Source organism: Augochlora pura, chromosome 5 (genome assembly GCF_028453695.1).
Source record: "Augochlora pura isolate Apur16 chromosome 5, APUR_v2.2.1, whole genome shotgun sequence".
Taxonomy (NCBI): domain Eukaryota; kingdom Metazoa; phylum Arthropoda; class Insecta; order Hymenoptera; family Halictidae; genus Augochlora; species Augochlora pura.
The window spans coordinates 14,357,425-14,373,701 of NC_135776.1; the positions used below are offsets into that span (position 1 = coordinate 14,357,425).

At 30.4% G+C, this 16,277-nt stretch overlaps 4 protein-coding genes across 7 annotated transcripts; 2 read left to right on the forward strand and 2 right to left on the reverse strand.

Annotated features, from left to right (window-relative positions):
* Nucleotides 1-298: 298 nt before the first annotated feature.
* Nucleotides 299-3,975, forward strand: Rs1 (Dead-box helicase Rs1). Its single transcript, XM_078180589.1, has 14 exons — nucleotides 299-587; nucleotides 690-872; nucleotides 1,041-1,131; nucleotides 1,198-1,346; nucleotides 1,431-1,736; nucleotides 1,832-1,959; nucleotides 2,034-2,231; nucleotides 2,312-2,456; nucleotides 2,527-2,708; nucleotides 2,793-3,124; nucleotides 3,221-3,472; nucleotides 3,548-3,629; nucleotides 3,714-3,802; nucleotides 3,878-3,975. Exons 1-14 carry the CDS (start codon nucleotides 501-503, stop codon nucleotides 3,919-3,921), a joined length of 2,268 nt encoding a protein of 755 aa, XP_078036715.1. The 5' UTR covers nucleotides 299-500; the 3' UTR covers nucleotides 3,922-3,975.
* Nucleotides 3,976-4,121: 146 nt separating this feature from the next.
* Pds5 (cohesin associated factor B pds5) lies at nucleotides 4,122-11,866 on the reverse strand. Of its 4 annotated transcripts, none has more exons than XM_078180586.1 (17): nucleotides 11,604-11,866; nucleotides 10,932-11,086; nucleotides 10,655-10,849; nucleotides 10,362-10,552; nucleotides 10,080-10,287; nucleotides 9,488-9,994; nucleotides 9,108-9,406; nucleotides 8,675-9,017; nucleotides 8,503-8,607; nucleotides 8,000-8,419; nucleotides 7,571-7,933; nucleotides 7,238-7,469; nucleotides 6,873-7,120; nucleotides 6,502-6,798; nucleotides 6,336-6,371; nucleotides 6,062-6,112; nucleotides 4,122-6,004 (listed from the first exon to the last, which is right to left on the reverse strand). In XM_078180586.1, the coding sequence occupies exons 2-17, from the start codon at nucleotides 11,010-11,012 to the stop codon at nucleotides 5,948-5,950; spliced, it is 3,633 nt and encodes a 1,210-aa protein (XP_078036712.1). In that variant the 5' UTR covers nucleotides 11,013-11,086; nucleotides 11,604-11,866; the 3' UTR covers nucleotides 4,122-5,947. The 4 variants fall into 4 exon arrangements, with proteins under 4 accessions (XP_078036712.1, XP_078036711.1, XP_078036714.1 ...); XM_078180585.1 differs by having other exon boundaries at nucleotides 7,223-7,469; XM_078180588.1 differs by lacking the exon at nucleotides 6,336-6,371.
* Nucleotides 11,867-12,582: 716 nt separating this feature from the next.
* Rps20 (ribosomal protein S20) lies at nucleotides 12,583-13,523 on the forward strand. Its single transcript, XM_078181032.1, has 3 exons — nucleotides 12,583-12,723; nucleotides 13,036-13,141; nucleotides 13,215-13,523. The coding sequence occupies exons 1-3, from the start codon at nucleotides 12,721-12,723 to the stop codon at nucleotides 13,469-13,471; spliced, it is 366 nt and encodes a 121-aa protein (XP_078037158.1). The 5' UTR covers nucleotides 12,583-12,720; the 3' UTR covers nucleotides 13,472-13,523.
* Nucleotides 13,476-15,515, reverse strand: Eif2alpha (eukaryotic translation initiation factor 2 subunit alpha). Its single transcript, XM_078181031.1, has 6 exons — nucleotides 15,335-15,515; nucleotides 14,935-15,180; nucleotides 14,625-14,856; nucleotides 14,318-14,550; nucleotides 14,108-14,223; nucleotides 13,476-14,020 (listed from the first exon to the last, which is right to left on the reverse strand). Exons 2-6 carry the CDS (start codon nucleotides 15,170-15,172, stop codon nucleotides 13,835-13,837), a joined length of 1,005 nt encoding a protein of 334 aa, XP_078037157.1. The 5' UTR covers nucleotides 15,173-15,180; nucleotides 15,335-15,515; the 3' UTR covers nucleotides 13,476-13,834.
* Between the last annotated feature and the right edge of the window lie 762 nt (nucleotides 15,516-16,277).

Sequence of the window (16,277 nt, forward strand, 5' to 3'; positions counted from 1 at the left end):
CCGCCATAAATTGAAACGTATAGTCTAGTAGCGTGGTCGTAATATAAACAAGTGCCTATGTTCGCGTCGCTCATGAAACGTGATAACGTAACAATGCATATTATAGTTATGGGGCACCTATACTCCAAACACTTTTTTTACTCCCTAAGCAGGCGTGCATGCCTCACCATTTTACTATGCATCCATCCACAATGGATCATCACCCAATCAGAGCAAAGATAATGTCTATATCTACCCTCTAACGAAACGCATCAACCATATAGTGCTGATTTTTAGAAATAACAGATTAAAAAAACTTTAATAGAAATTATCGTAGTGCATAATTTTATTATGCACTATTTCAAACAAGGTTAATTTATAAAAGTTGGATGACTTATTACAGATTATGTATGCACATGCACTATAGCGTACGCACAGGTATAGAACACGTGTTTACGTACTGTGCCCATGTGGTTTCATGTATAGAATTTGATATAATTGTATTATATTTGTAATGAAAAATGGATAACAATTGTGATTTAATTAAAACTATCCAAGATGACGAAGACATCCCAGATTATTCTGAAAATTCTGATATAGAAGATGATGTAAGATATTATTTTATAATTTTTAGTAGAAACAGACAAAATTATAATCAATTTGTTACTGTCAAATATTCGTATGTCTTTATCAATTTATTGTTATTGTAGTTTCAGCCACGGAAACAAAGTCGAAAGAAAAATAAAGATTTCGACAGTAATTTTCAGTTTATAAACGATATTTCGGAGTATAATAAAGACACATGGAATGATCTGAGCAAGTACATTAAACGGAAAGCAAAGACAAAGCTCGATGACAAAATTAAAAAGATTAGAAAAGAAACAGCGAATGAGGTATGTGTGATAGGTTAATCGAAAATTTAGATTTGTTACGTTATTTATTATTATTTAGGTTATTAATGACAATACCTGTGTAGATATGATTTCTGTAATCTTTAATTTAATGATTTAATCAAAGTCCCTTTTATACGTTTACATGTTTTCTATATGTTTTATTTTCAGGATGAGAATGAAAATTCTGTTGAAGATTCATCTAAAACTAGGGATGAAGATAACAGTGACATTTCTTTGTCAGAAGATGAACTTAAGAAAGGTATAACTAGATTTTTAATATCTTGTATAATTTTATGTTTAAATACTGTTCTATATTTTATGATAGATGTATTTAAAACCAGAGAGAAGAAAGGTAAAAAGAAAAAGACTATTAAAGATGATGATGATGAAGAAACACTTAATTTTGAGGAGTACTCTAACTCTGAACCATATGCAACCTTTTACCAAATGAATTTATCACGACCTTTATTAAAGGTACATTTATATTGTTCTTGAAATAAAAACCAGAGCTCAGTGTATTCATTCTTAATAATTAATTATATGTATACATTATTGCAGGCTGTAACCGCTATGAATTTTGTACATCCAACACCTATTCAAGCTTCTACTATTCCAGTTGCATTATTGGGAAGAGATATATGTGGATGTGCAGCTACAGGTACTGGAAAAACTGCAGCTTATATGCTTCCAACTCTAGAAAGATTATTGTATAGGCCTATAGATGGGCCAGCTGTTACTAGAGTTCTTGTATTAGTACCAACAAGAGAACTTGGTGTCCAGGTGTATCAAGTCACCAAGCAATTGTCTCAGTTTACAACAGTTGAAGTAGGCTTGTCTGTTGGTGGTCTAGATGTAAAAGTGCAAGTAAGTAATTAATTACAGATTGGTCTGAAAATATATAAGTAATTTTCACACCTGAAATATGAGAACGTTCCTTAAACACTTTTTCGTTTAAATAGGAAACTGTATTGAGAAAGAATCCAGATATTGTAATAGCTACACCTGGTAGATTAATTGATCATATAAAAAATACACCTACTTTTTCACTAGATAGCATCGAAGTACTTATACTAGATGAAGCTGACAGGTAAATGAAGGCAAATGTTTATCTTGTGATCATTTTGTAGTAAAATTGAAATTTTTGTATAATTTTTATTTTAGGATGTTAGATGAATACTTTGCCGAACAAATGAAGTACATAGTAAGTCAATGTGCAAGAACTAGGCAGACCATTTTATTCTCTGCTACTATGACAGAAGAAGTAAAAGATTTAGCTGCTGTGTCATTAGATAAACCAGTGAAAGTATTTGTAGATAGTAATCAGGATGTTGCTTTTAACTTGCGTCAGGAATTTATTCGGTAATAAAATCAAATGATACTTGTATTTTATATTGTAAATAGATGTAGTTCACTAAACATAACAATTATTTAACATGTAGAATTCGAAAAGAAAGAGAAGGAGATCGTGAGGCAATTTTGGCTGCTCTAATTTGTCGAACTTTCCACGATCATGCCATGGTTTTTGTACAGACAAAGAAACAAGCCCACAGACTCCACATTCTCTTGGGATTATTGGGTGTAAAGGTACATGAAATGGATTTCGATTTATTTTTAAATAATTGTATTATAGATGTTTGACTGTTTTACATTGTAGGTTCAAGAACTTCATGGCAATCTTACACAACCGCAGCGTTTAGAAAATTTAAGAAAATTTAAAAATGAGGAAATTGACATTTTATTAGCAACAGATGTTGCTGCAAGAGGTTTAGATATTAGTGGTGTGAAAACAGTAATTAATTTTGTTATGCCAGCTACTATGCAACATTATATTCATAGGTATTCACATATTGTTTATATATATATACATATGCTTGCGTGAATAATATGAATAAAGTAGTTATGATATGATTTATTTACCAGAGTTGGAAGAACTGCTAGAGCTGGTCGAGTGGGTGTGTCAGTATCATTGGCTGGGGAACAAGAACGTTCTTTAGTTAAAGATATTATTAAAAACGCTAAAAATCCAGTAAAAAATCGAATAATACCACCAGACATTATTGAAAAGTATAATAAGAAATTACAATCACTTGAACCTGATGTAGAGAAGATATTAGAGGAAGAAAGGAACGAAAGAGAATTGGCTAAAATAGAAAATCAAACAAATCGTGTTGAGAAATTACTTAAACATGATAAGGATAAAGGTGAACAAAGAAGTTGGTTCCAAACTCAAAGAGAGAGGAAAGAAGAAAAAGGTTTGTCGTACAAATCATTGTAGTTTATAGACTTGTTGAAAAATGTTGAATTATTTTTTTTTCTGAATATAATAATAAAATAAACAACCCATTTAGAAAAATTGTCATTAACGGAAAAAGAGCCGAAGAATAAAACCAACAAGAAGCAAAGTAGAGAGCCCAGGAATATTGTTGAAGAGAAGAAGAAGAAAGTACCCAAAGAACCGAAAAAAGAAACAGCTGAAGATAGAGCAAGAAATGAATTAGACAAGATTGCAGCCTACCAAGCAAGATTAGCTAAAAAGAGAAATAAACAGAAGAAGATTCGAGCCGTTATAGATGATAATAGATCTGTAACTAATAAAAGAGGTATATTATAACAAAATCTCAATTTTGTATATAAAAGTTTAATGTTACTTTTAATATAATATTAATATATTTCAGTTGGTACGAAACGAACAAAATCTTCATTTGTTGCCGACTTAACGGATACAAGTAAAAAGGCTGTAAAGAGAATGCGTTATGAGTAAGTATACTGTCTCAATATTTATAATAAAATGTTATGTATTCCCATGTATAATTCTAAATACATGTATTGTATCAATTCTAGGACAAATGTTAAGAAAAGGCAAAGTAAAACGAAAGGTGGACAAAAGTTCAACAGAGGAGGAAAGGACAGCAGAAAAGCTTTTGGAAAACGTTAAGACGAATTTTTATATCTGTAACTACATTTCATTAAATACATACCATTTTACTTAATTTGTTTTATTATAGAACCGTTACAATGCGTCACTTACGTCTCACAGATTGACAGATGAATAGCACTGAGTAATTGGTTTTTCATCAGAATATGTATACTTCATAGTCTATAACCTGTTTGAAAAAATTGCAGTACTATGCAATCGAATATCTGCAAAAACAGATATTACTAAAATACTATAAAATATAAGGTAGTACATTGCAAAAACGTTTAAATTTATCAAGTTCGTTGAGAAACGTTCAATGAAATTTTCTCGAGTTTAAACAGTAACAATGCATTTAATGTCTTATAAAACAATACTTCAAGGAAACAAAAAAAAATTATGACAATGAGAAGGAAAGTTGAAATCGCATTATTTGCATTGTACTGTAATTTAGTGAAGAGGTAATAGGTATGTATAATTCTATAATGTTTAGATAATAAAAGCAAACATTCATCAACATTCACAGCCTCATTCATAATTTCCATTCATCTTTAGGTTTAATACAGTTTAATGCTTAATGCTATTAATCCTAATGTTGAAAAAGGAAATTTATAAAACCTAGGCCCATTTTAAATTACGTGAATTCTATTCATTTTTGTATCCAACTCCTTTTCTGTTTTCATAATAGTAAATTTACATATTAATATTCGTAATTTTTATAAAATTTCGTATGGATCGCTTCTTTCCAATTTTCAAGTACATTCTGTAAAACCACAGTTTCTTTATGCATTAAATAAAATAAGAAATATTTTTCTTATTAATCATAATTGAAACGAATACATTGAAAAATTAACATAAAATTATCGTTAAAGAAGTATTCGCAAAAGATATATTTAATGAATCGCTTTTTAATTTATTTAAAATAGATTTATAATATTCGAGAATTCATATCAGAAAAGAGCAATATTGCCGAATTTTGAGCATAGAAAAATTTTTGGATACAAATTTGAATCAGTGTGATACGAAAGTAGTTTATAATACATATACAATGACAGTGATACAGGAATAACTGTCACATACGAGGATTGTGAATTTTTTAAATTGATACATGTATAGATACCATTGAAGTATTTATAAGGTCACCATGTTTGAAATAAATTAATAATTAAAGGCCGTGCGCTGACCAAATTTTAAACAATTTAAGTTAAATTTAAGATTAAAGTATAAACAGATAATTTTGGGACACAGTGATAGTTAGAGCTATAATTTCTTCAATAGAATAATAATAATAATAATAATCGTAATAAGATAATAATTCAAATTAATAGAAACAAATAACTTTGGATTACAAAATCACAAAGCCAATTGACACGCGCCTTTTTATCTGGAACACAATGTTTACAGAAATCCGACAATGTCATGTTGTTCTCTTCTTCATACAAAGACAATGTATTTTATACGTACAGACACCTTTTTAACAAAATCTGCTTTCGATTATCTTGTATTAGAAATGAATATTAACTATAATAATAATAATAATCATAATCATAATAATACATATGAGTTCATCTATTTGGAAATAGTTCATCACATATATTTTTTACACTTATTTGAAGAAAATGGGCATAAAATAGTATAAACGTTTATATTCGTTAGTGCAAAGTGAACAATACAACAATTGTAAGATATTTTATAAGGAGGAAAACCTTCAATTAAAAAATATTTTTTGACACTTCTATAAATAAATGTTTCTCATACATTTATCAATCCAGTGAAGGAATCATATTTTATACCATCGAATGTGCCACTGCTTGTGTTAACGTATTAAGAAATTGAATGAATGACGTGCTTACATATTCTTTTGTACTTCAAAGAAATACATTTGTTAAATGAAAAATTTTTAATTTGCAGTAATTCCAGAAAATTGTCTCGAATTATTAACCTACACGTATTCGTTATTTGACGTTAATGTATAATTATCTTAACACCTTAATGTCTAGACATACGCGAACGACAGGTTTATTAATTGTTGTACATAACCAAAATATTCTGTTTTCTAATTTGTAAAGTATTTTTAGATTCTTTAATTCTTATGATCATCACGTCCCTTAAGTCTTTCCCCTATTACTAACATCCCCTCCGATACAGTTCATTCATTTAATTATTTATTTACTTTATCCGATTCTCTTAATGCCCTCTTTGCTGGTGGTTCCTCAATCTGAAAGTTCATATTTATAGTATCCATAGTACTAACATTACAATTCTATTTGCTTACCTCATCCTCTAAACCAGGTAATTGAATTCTAGTTTCTGACGCTTCTGCTGGCTGTAAAAAGATTTTATATCAAATTTATAATATTACTGGTTACTTATGTACCAAACATTTGACTTTGTGTGATAAATATTTTATGTAATTGTCCCAACAGCTAGGTATATTATTATTCTTAATTTTACCTCTTAAAATATTTATCATTCATAGTCGAATACTTTATATAATAATATATGAAGTATTATAAGATATTTTCTAACGAAATTCTAAACCATTTTACCTGTGCATCAATACATTCCACTTCTCCAATTTGCAGCTTGAAATTATATTTCATATATTCAAAAATGTTTAATACTACAGCTTGCTAATTACTTACTACTAGGAAAAACTATCCCATTCTATTTCTACTCATTTCGTATAAATCGAAGATTTACGTATCATCTTACCCTTGCATCAGTTTCATTTGGTCCAATACCCACTTCTTTTTGTTGTTTGGATTTAGCCCTGCGTTGTGGCCTTTCGCTGACAGAATGAACACTATGAAGCGATCCTTTTCCTTTGGGACTGGACATGTTGATTTGCATTTCAGCGGGTAAATAATTCCTGTTGTTCGCCAACAATTCATCCGCACGCTTAAAGTACATGGTAGGAATCCGTGTCTCGCTTGGAAATTCTTTCAAATCAAAATTTGTTGTCTTAGTAAATATTACGTTCATAGCTAAGTCACAAACTGCCCATAATTTCTGCGCACAAGAGAATGATGTGATTATTTTATAAATAATGCATGTATTGTAAAATGTTATTTGGTAATAATTACATAGTTTATGTTGTTGTCTTCTGGTTTCAAAGCATCTTTGTGACTTTTCATTCGCTCTATGAGATTTTTATAAAAACCATAGCAATAGTATTCATTCTTTGTTATTAAGGGTTCTAATATAAACCATAAACATTGTTGTATGACCTTCAATTGGGAGACCATTAAGTGATTCGTGAATTCAGGATCATGTGCAAGAATTGGGACAGCGAATACTAGCATGTAATCCGGAAGAATATGAGGCAACTGACCTGAAATTATAATTTGACGAAATTATTAACATCGTTTTGTTCTATGTAGTATTGAATTGTAGAAGAAACACAATCTTAAACAATATTTCGATAATGCCTTACTATTTAGTTTCTTACCCATGGCCCGTTCTACGGTACCCAGTGATAATGTCTTAACATAATCCCTCCTCTTATTTATATCAGTTTGCATATAAGTTTTTAAAACACCCTTTAGTCTTTTGTCTTGTTCCTTGCCAGCGAGAGCATAATAGCCCATGAAATCTAGAGGCAAACACTTGTTTGGAATTCCCCTTCCAAGTCCTTTATGTAATTTACTACCAAAAGCTTCTCTCACTTGTGGAACTTCATCCTATGAATCAATTTTAGTAATTTAAGTGGAAGTTATGTTTTCACGAGTATCTACTGAAATACATATCGTAATTTAATTACGATTTCTAACTAATGACATACCACCATGAGTTGTGACAGATTGTAGAACTGTTCTGCTGTAAACTGATCACCAACACCCTTTTGCTCGCATATCTTCAACATCGAGCAACCAGCTTGCAATCGTAACCAACTCATTTCTGCTTTACTTAAACGGCCTTGTTGTATAAGATCACCTTTGTTTACTACAAATGCGTGCAGCATTCTAAATGTTTTTTGTGCAGAGAGAATATCAGTCTTCAATCCTAATAACCAGCGTGCCATACATTTTAATCCTTCTAATCTACAACGTGTTTCCTCAGGTAGTTGATCTTCTCTGCACCAGTCTCCTTCAATTGTGTCCGAAGTCTGTTCACTGTTTTCTTTTACTAACAGCTCTTTGACTATCTGCAAATGCATATGTTAGATGGAAGTACATTACATTAATTAAATAGATAAAATAGTAAAATTTACCTTTCTAGACACCATGTTTTTTATGTGTACTTGATATTTCTCTGGTAAATTATAAGCTATGTGACCTAACGTGACTATTGATGTTCGATAATATTCTGAAGTTGGCGTAAGTGTATTTTTAATTCTCTCAATAATTTCGGGGAATATGGTATCATGAATATTGGTCATGTTGACGAACAAACATCTAACTGCTTGTTTCGCTTGTTTTGATGTTCCCGTTTCAGCAAAGTTTTTACAAATTGGAACCATAAGGTTCATAATGTCTGGTGCAACATCGCACAAAGGTTTATATTTCCCTAAAAATGTAAAAATTGAAAGAACCAATGGCGCTACCATTTCATCTTCCAATTCCAAAAGATGAACAAGTTGCATCAAAATATCATTGTGAAGAAAATGTGGACCAAATACGAATGAAAGCATCTGAAAATAAAAAATAAATACATATCACGAGCAATTAAAAAATATTATTATTGTTAAGTCAGGAACTATTATTGCCAACATACCACAAGTAACCTTAGACCTTTCTCTCCTGCATTGTTAGGGTTAAGCCCAACTTCTTCTATCACATTTCCTCCCTTTAAACAATCTAGTACGTATCCGATTAAAACCTGTACAATTATAATTAGATTGTAAGTTGTTCATTGCAAAATTAATTACAGTAAATGCATAAATTACCCTAATAGCTTCCTCGTCGATCATGACAGAACTGACTCTTTCCAACAACATCTTTATAGTGTTGTAATACAAATTGGTCATTACCGGTTGACCTAATTTTTTAAGAACCATACTTATTGTATCTGCACATTCTTTGCACGACACATTTGGTTGAACTATCGTTTCCATTCCTTGTAATAATGATGCATCTTTTCTCATATGAGCACTAAATTTCTGTAAAAATTCTTGAACTTTCATAGGGTCTGGTAAAAAGCGAGATATCTGATGAACTTTAGTCACTAGTTCACCCACTGCATCTGGTTTCTTCACTATTTCTAACCATTCAACTACTGCCCTCCGTACACTAGTTTGAAATAGTAATACATAGATGATGCACATGAAATGATACATTATACTTACATTACAGTATAATGTTAACGTGACGTATACTCACGCGAGTTGATGTTTTTGTAATTCAACGAATGCTTTGGATGCATGATCATCAATTGTACCTAGTAAATGATACAATTTCTTCATCCTCTCATCAGCTGGTAACTGATAAGGTACTAAACAAGTGTTTAATAGCCTTTCTACCAATAATCTATCTTCCATGCCTGCCATATAATAACCATGTAATATTTTATCTTTAATCCAAGTAACAGCTTTTTTAGTAGCTTGTGGTACATCTGCATCATTTAAGTGCTTTTTGTATATCATTGCCAATCCTGCCATTGCTTCTTTTCGAATTTTAAACTAAAAAATATAGAAAAGATTAGAATAAGCAGCAAAGTCATATTGTTTATTAGTTAAAAAATTATTCGCACTAAAACATACCTTTTTATCCAAAGTTCTTTCTTTAACAAATTCAAGTAAATCTTCACTGTCTGATACCACTTCGAAATCCCTTCTGGCAGTGGTTACTATAGCCATAACAACTTCGTATCGTACACTTTCGTCTGCGTCGTGTTGTCTTAATTTTAATGTATCAGTAATATCTTTTCTTAATTCAGGATGATTTAGTAAAAAATGCATTGAATACTGTACACATTTTATACGAATTGATACACTGATGTCATTAAACCTTCCTAAGAATGCTCGCCACAGTTGTGTATGTTGTACAGCTAACTGAGATCCTTTTTCAGAAAACATTCGGGCTAGTAATGCTACAGCGCCCAATCTTTCAGATTCAGAAGAAGACTTTAGTTTACATTCTAGTTGTGGAAGGACGGACAATAAGACGCTTGGACATATGTGATTTAATTCGTAAATTAAATCATACACTTTCTTGCAAATTTGTAAACTTTTTTCCTCTTTACCCAGAATCAGTACATGGTTAAAGAACTGTAAATTTAAAAACATAATTCTATCGTTTCTTCCTTTTATATAAATATATTTAATTGTAACATTTAAATTTTATTTTACTTACTGCCTGAATATATGGTTCTAATGTATCACTACATTTAATTACTAGTTCCTTTGCAAGCAAATATGCATTTTTTTTCTGTGTTTTGTTTGGCTCTACAATATTCATAAGTATAATGTCTAGAAGTTCATTACTAACAATATCTGACTCAGTGATTAGTGGACATAGTACGTCTAACATAAAGCTTTTCACTTTTCCAGAATGTTCATCGCTGTAATAACAAAATAAATTAAGTGCTTACTATTTCCTTGTGCACGTCATGCCTTTCTCTTTAATTATACTCACTTCACTATCCTAAACATAAGAGAAAAAAGAGCACAAAATATTTCTTGACAGTCTTCTAATTCAAAGCACATATTAAAAGATTTCACATACGCCAAGTTTTCCAATAGGTAAAAATATCTTTTAAAAGCAGGATCTTTAGGATCTTTTAAACCAGCTAATTGCTTGATCAGAAACAAGAATATTGTTTTGACCTATAATAACAAAGGATTAATTTAATTTAAACATAAACATAAAATTTTATAAAAAATTGATTACTGATTTGTTAAAATGAAATTATGTTTTTCCGACTTTACCTGTTCTGCATCTTTATAAGGAGCTTCAGGTGCATAAACCCTTAAAACATCGGCAATACAACAAGCAATTAGGAGTTGTACATCTTTACTTTGATGCATTAGAAAGTGTTCTTCTGCCAAATGTAATGCAAGTGGAATATATTGCTGATACATTCCCTCATCTTGTCCCATTGCTTGTAATGTGTGAGCTAATGTCTATTTAATAAATTTTTATATAAGTCTTAATTGTGTATACATGTTATCATATCATTTATTATATCTTTATTCATAAATGTACCTTTAATCTCCTAATGAGTTCATCTGGACCAAGATCTTCTGTCACAGATCTACACCCTTGCGGGTAAACTATTTCCGACATAGTGTTTACTTAATGGTTCAACCAAATATGAGAAACTTTATGTCCTTAAAATAATCTAGAACACTGTCCAAATTCTGTAATATTACATATTTTATTAATTAATAGTTAATTACCAAAGTATTTAAAAAGAAGACAAGTCAGTTTCATACAGGAAGTACAAACAAAACTTTTTGAAGAACTATTCACAAAATAAATGAAATTGCACACTGAACGATAATATTTTATTCACAATAAGTTAGTGACTTTAACAATTATAAACTATTGTAGCTTCTGCATCAGCACAAACAGCAAGTGTAAATTATCACATAAAACGGTAAATACAAATTATATAATGAAAATATGACTTAAATCAGTTCATTGAAGAAAAGAGCTACATGCTGGTTCATGTTTATAATTGTTAGGATGTATTAATTATATTCTACATTGAAAAATAGTAAAACACGTCACGTAGGTTATGTACACTGCTCAAGTATAACTACAGAAACGCGGCATAAACAATATTATAATTTCGCACGTTTTGAAGCTTGAAATATTTCATAATGTACATTTGTATGAAATATTAGATATTATATGCACTGAATGGTGTATTACCTCAAGATATGCATAGGCACCACAAGGCCTGTGACACTCAGAATATCAATAAAGCAAATATATGTGATGGATACACGGCACTAGTTTAGTTTTGATGTTCACACACGATCACGATCTAATTATTACTAAGTGCGAATATATCGCTTTCGGCGTAACTTTCGGAATTTTTTGTGAATACTTGGCATGGTAAAACGATCAAAATGTCATCAAAAATGTAGCGAAACAGTTTTCGTAAACGGTTAAGCGTGTCAAAGGACGCAACAGCGCAATTCGATCACTTGAAGTCAGCTACATTTTACGATATTGGGAGACACTTCAGGCTTTAAGCGGTAAACGACAAACAATATGAAAACCGAGGGAAAGTAACGGTAATTCAATTGGTCAGAGTGTGTACATGAACGTAATGAACCAATGATACAATGATGTTTCATCGTGAAGTTAGAACACAATGTAATGGTGAATTCTAATTAAGACGACATATTGTAAATGACAAATGTTATGTTACATACTTGCAGCTACTAAACACTTTGAACCAAATTTAAACGAATAGATTTTTATTTTGCAGAAACTTACTTCAAACTTTTGATATAATAGTAAAATAATAACGCATATTGTTGTACTACATATGCTCAAAATTGCAAGATATACTAAACATGCATGGAAGCATGTACATATGTACAAATATAGTAATAAAGTTTCATAAATATTGCATAATAAAATTACATTCATGTAGAATATGATAAAACAATTGCATACATATGTACATACATACAACATAAGGAGGTACCTACATTGTATTAAGAAAATAGTGACACATAATTTTAAAAAAACACATATGTGTCTGTATACATGTATACAAATGTATTTTTTAAACAAAAAAATATGATGAAAACGTGCTTAAAAAAATATGTGCAGAATAGTTTTCATTTTTAGATATCATACTGGAAGTAATACATGTATGAGTGTACACCTACGGTACACTGCTACTGCTAACCGGAAATTGCGTTCTCCTCTATCTTTTCTGTTTGGCACATGCAACGTGTGCGTACACTGGTTCAGCGCTGATCAGTTTTGTTATAAAACAATTGATCATCTCGACCAGGAAAAAGTTTAAACAATGGTAAGTTTTTATGTTGAATGCCTTAATACATCTCATAAATTTTTTAAGAACACTTTTGCTGTAATTGTATGTTTTCTTAGAACTAATTCATAACGTGTTAGGTTAGTTTCATTCTTTTAGGCACGCGGTTAATATACTTACGAATAAAAATCCATGATTTCATGTAATACAAACAATTTCGATCATCATGTTTTTGATACTTGTTCTTAAAACTTGTCTTTTATTTTTTACTAAATTCTGTTTAAATTGCATTAGTTTATTTTTTTAGTGATATCTGTTGTGATTTGAAACATAATGAATGTAATGTTATAGGCAAGTACAAAAACCGAGAATCCTGAGAAGCCAGGACAGGAGGTAACCCCTATTCACAGAATCAGAATAACTCTTACCTCTAGAAATGTTCGTTCTCTGGAAAAAGGTAAGTCTTTTTCTAGAAAATTAATATTATTTTATATTATGCTCCAACTTATTTTAATAATGCATTATTTTAGTTTGCTCTGAATTGATCAATGGAGCAAATAAGCAGAAGCTTAAGGTTAAGGGGCCAGTACGTATGCCCACAAAAATTCTGAGGATAACCACACGTAAAACACCATGTGGAGAAGGTTCAAAGACTTGGGATCGTTTCCAGATGCGTATTCATAAAAGAGTTATTGACTTGTATTCACCATCTGAAATTGTAAAACAAATTACAAGTATTTCCATTGAACCTGGTGTTGAAGTGGAAGTCACAATTGCTAATGAATAAGACCTTTGGAAAAAACTGTATAAAGTTTTAATAAAAACTTGAAAATACTAAAGTGATGTAAAAGTTATTGTATATTAATTTTATATTATAGTTGACCACACAAATGTTTATCCAATATTAAAAGATTACAAAACTTAAAAATAATTCTTAACACAAGAGTTTCTATCATACAAAAAATTTTTTCGATAACAATAATTTAAATGGTGTTTAGTATTTATTTTATCAAGTTGATAGAAAATTATTTATAAATTATAATACATTATATTTTCTATTTTTATTTGAAATTTCCTGTGTCCAATAAGACATGACTCAGAAATAATTGTCAATTGATGTGAGGGGAACATATAAATTTTTTTTGTAAGTTCATTCCTCTTCTTGGGAGTCATTTCCAGGTTTTTTATCATCTTCCGCATCTTCTTCGCCGCTAAATCCGTCCATTCCTTCAACTTCCTCTTCGTCATCATCACCGGCAACTTCTGCGTTCTCAAGTTCAGCTCGTTCCATTTGTTTAGCCAATTCTGCTTCATCCGTTGCAGTAACAACTTTTGGCTATGAATTGACAAATTTTGTTTATAAATACCAATCTGCTGCTACTATATTTGTTTCCTAATAAGAAATCTAGATAATAAAACTTACAGCCATTTGAACATTAAATACACCTCCAAGAGATGTTATCTTAGTTTCTATAGCATTGATGGCATCATTCAATGCTTTTAAACCATCTTGCTTTTCAGGTGTAGAAGTTGTCATAACTAAAGTACCATAAAAATATAAATTTGATTAGTTAAAGATTTCAATATTAAAACAACTTACTTAAAAAAATATATAAAAGAAAGAATTGTGTACCATATAATGGTGGTGCAATTAAATTAATTTTTATTGGGAGTTCATCAGTAGAAAGGGCTAAGCCAGCTTTTAATGCAGTTTTTACTGCATCAATTCCTTCATAACCATAACAAGCAACTTCCACATCTGCTCTGATTTTAACTGCTTGAGAAGTTAATTTTCGTTTAATATTATTTAGTAACACTTCTTTTGTGTCTTCATCAAGACCACATTCTGCTAAAATAGAGGGGTCCCTAAAGTAACAACATTTTAATAATCATTACTACATAGATATTGCTATTAATATTTTCTATTTTGTCTAACTTACAGTACTGATTGTTTAAAGAAGTCATAAGCAGATGCCTTCTGCTTCTTATATTTTTCTTCAAAATGCCAAGCTGTTTTTTGATATAATTCTTCCAGTTGGTCATCACTATCATAATGTAATAGTTCTGCTACATGTCTTAAGATTGAATTAACAGCTTTTGCTTTTGCATACCTCTCTGTACATTTCTCTACATCTTCAGCAGATACACGACGTTTGCTAAGATCAATGTAACCTGCATTTAATTAAATACACTATTTAGTTTAATCCTGTTTTGGAATTATACCTTATAGTACAGATATGATTCTTTTACCTTTTTCTTTGTCAACTCGAATAACAACAACTGGCTCAGTTTTTCCTACCCTAATAAGTTTGTTAATGGACCTGATACGTCTTCTGGACAATTCAGACAACAGAATCATACCTTCAATATTATTATATTCCAGTAAGTGTACGTATGCTCCCATCTCAGCTATACTACGTACATTTACCATTACTACATCTTCCACTTCTGGATATTTCTCTTTGTAAAATCGACACGATAACACCATTTTTATTACTGAAAAAGAAAATACAACTATTACTAGTGCATACTTTTATGTATAAAAATATTTGCTACCTGAGAACAACAAAAAGTATTTGGAAAGTAAATGAAGTATAGGTTAACATCAAAAAATTACTAAATTATATGATAATATTCTTTTTATAATTACCAGTATGAGTGTATCTGTTCACAGAAAGACTAACTCTTTACTTATACTACCGAAGAGTATTTAAAATAGTAAAAATGTGATGAAATATGTCAATAATCCATGTGCAATCTTGAGTTAAAATTCAGTCAGGTTATTAAGAGAGTTACACGGCAGTGGCCTCACATGCATACTCGTTGACTGACATACACATGTATACAAAACTTTGCTTAAATTGCGACATCTATCGTGATAAATAATTTGAAATTAATATTGCAACAAATATAATGAAAAATTGTAATCGCTTCCGATATTAAAATATTTTAATGACTATATTGCTGAATATATTTTAATTTTTTCGTTCATTTGTTCTTTTTAAATCAACTCCTACGTGTGTATCTATGTATGCATTTTTGCACGTATGCATTATTGTATATGAGATATACATCGCTGTGTACATAAACCAACTTATACACATATGCAATCCTTTTTTTATAATTTGCCATCCAATTATTAGTTACAAATATATATTTTTGTACTGTATAGTGACGAAACTCTAATGTTTTCAATTATAAATAGATGTCTTATGAATTTGTGTCACAAAAATGAAACTAATTATACATTGATGTTAAACATAAAGTAATGATTTAATTAATTACAAACTTTGTACTTATGCTATTTGCTGGAATTTACAAACAAAATGTATACATACTACATATATTTTAATTTTTAAATAGCGACATTCTGCACTAATATTTGTTGTGTGACAAATGACTTTCTCGTAATATTCAGTTCATGAAATTATGTATGTGGCGTCACCAGCAACTTTCATCAACGGACGCTAAGAGACATTCGCGGAAATAAATGTGGTCCATCTATAAGATCACATATAAGCGTTCTCATCGATTTCTCGATCGCTAATGCTTGTAGAGTGCTGCCACCTTGTTCTCTACAGTGTCTATGTGCA

What these genes read in the sequence shown, in the direction of transcription:
- Rps20 (XM_078181032.1), top strand. An exon ending in TGTTCGTTCTCTGGAAAAAG is followed by an intron (nt 13,142 to 13,214) that starts GTAAGTCTTTTT and finishes GCATTATTTTAG; the next exon opens with TTTGCTCTGAATTGATCAAT.
- Rs1 (XM_078180589.1), top strand. Translation starts at nt 501, where the DNA reads ATGGATAACAATTGTGATTTAATTAAAACTATCCAAGATGACGAAGAC. An exon ending in GTCTAGATGTAAAAGTGCAA is followed by an intron (nt 1,737 to 1,831) that starts GTAAGTAATTAA and finishes TCGTTTAAATAG; the next exon opens with GAAACTGTATTGAGAAAGAA. An exon ending in ATGCAACATTATATTCATAG is followed by an intron (nt 2,709 to 2,792) that starts GTATTCACATAT and finishes TTTATTTACCAG; the next exon opens with AGTTGGAAGAACTGCTAGAG.
- Eif2alpha (XM_078181031.1), bottom strand. Translation starts at nt 15,172, where the DNA reads ATGGTGTTATCGTGTCGATTTTACAAAGAGAAATATCCAGAAGTGGAA. An exon ending in TTCTTTAAACAATCAGTACT is followed by an intron (nt 14,551 to 14,624) that starts GTAAGTTAGACA and finishes TTGTTACTTTAG; the next exon opens with GGACCCCTCTATTTTAGCAG. An exon ending in TATTTAATGTTCAAATGGCT is followed by an intron (nt 14,021 to 14,107) that starts GTAAGTTTTATT and finishes GTCAATTCATAG; the next exon opens with CCAAAAGTTGTTACTGCAAC.
- Pds5 (XM_078180585.1), bottom strand. Translation starts at nt 11,012, where the DNA reads ATGTCGGAAATAGTTTACCCGCAAGGGTGTAGATCTGTGACAGAAGAT. An exon ending in AAGACAACAACATAAACTAT is followed by an intron (nt 6,799 to 6,872) that starts GTAATTATTACC and finishes TCTTGTGCGCAG; the next exon opens with AAATTATGGGCAGTTTGTGA. An exon ending in TACCTGGTTTAGAGGATGAG is followed by an intron (nt 6,005 to 6,061) that starts GTAAGCAAATAG and finishes ATGAACTTTCAG; the next exon opens with ATTGAGGAACCACCAGCAAA.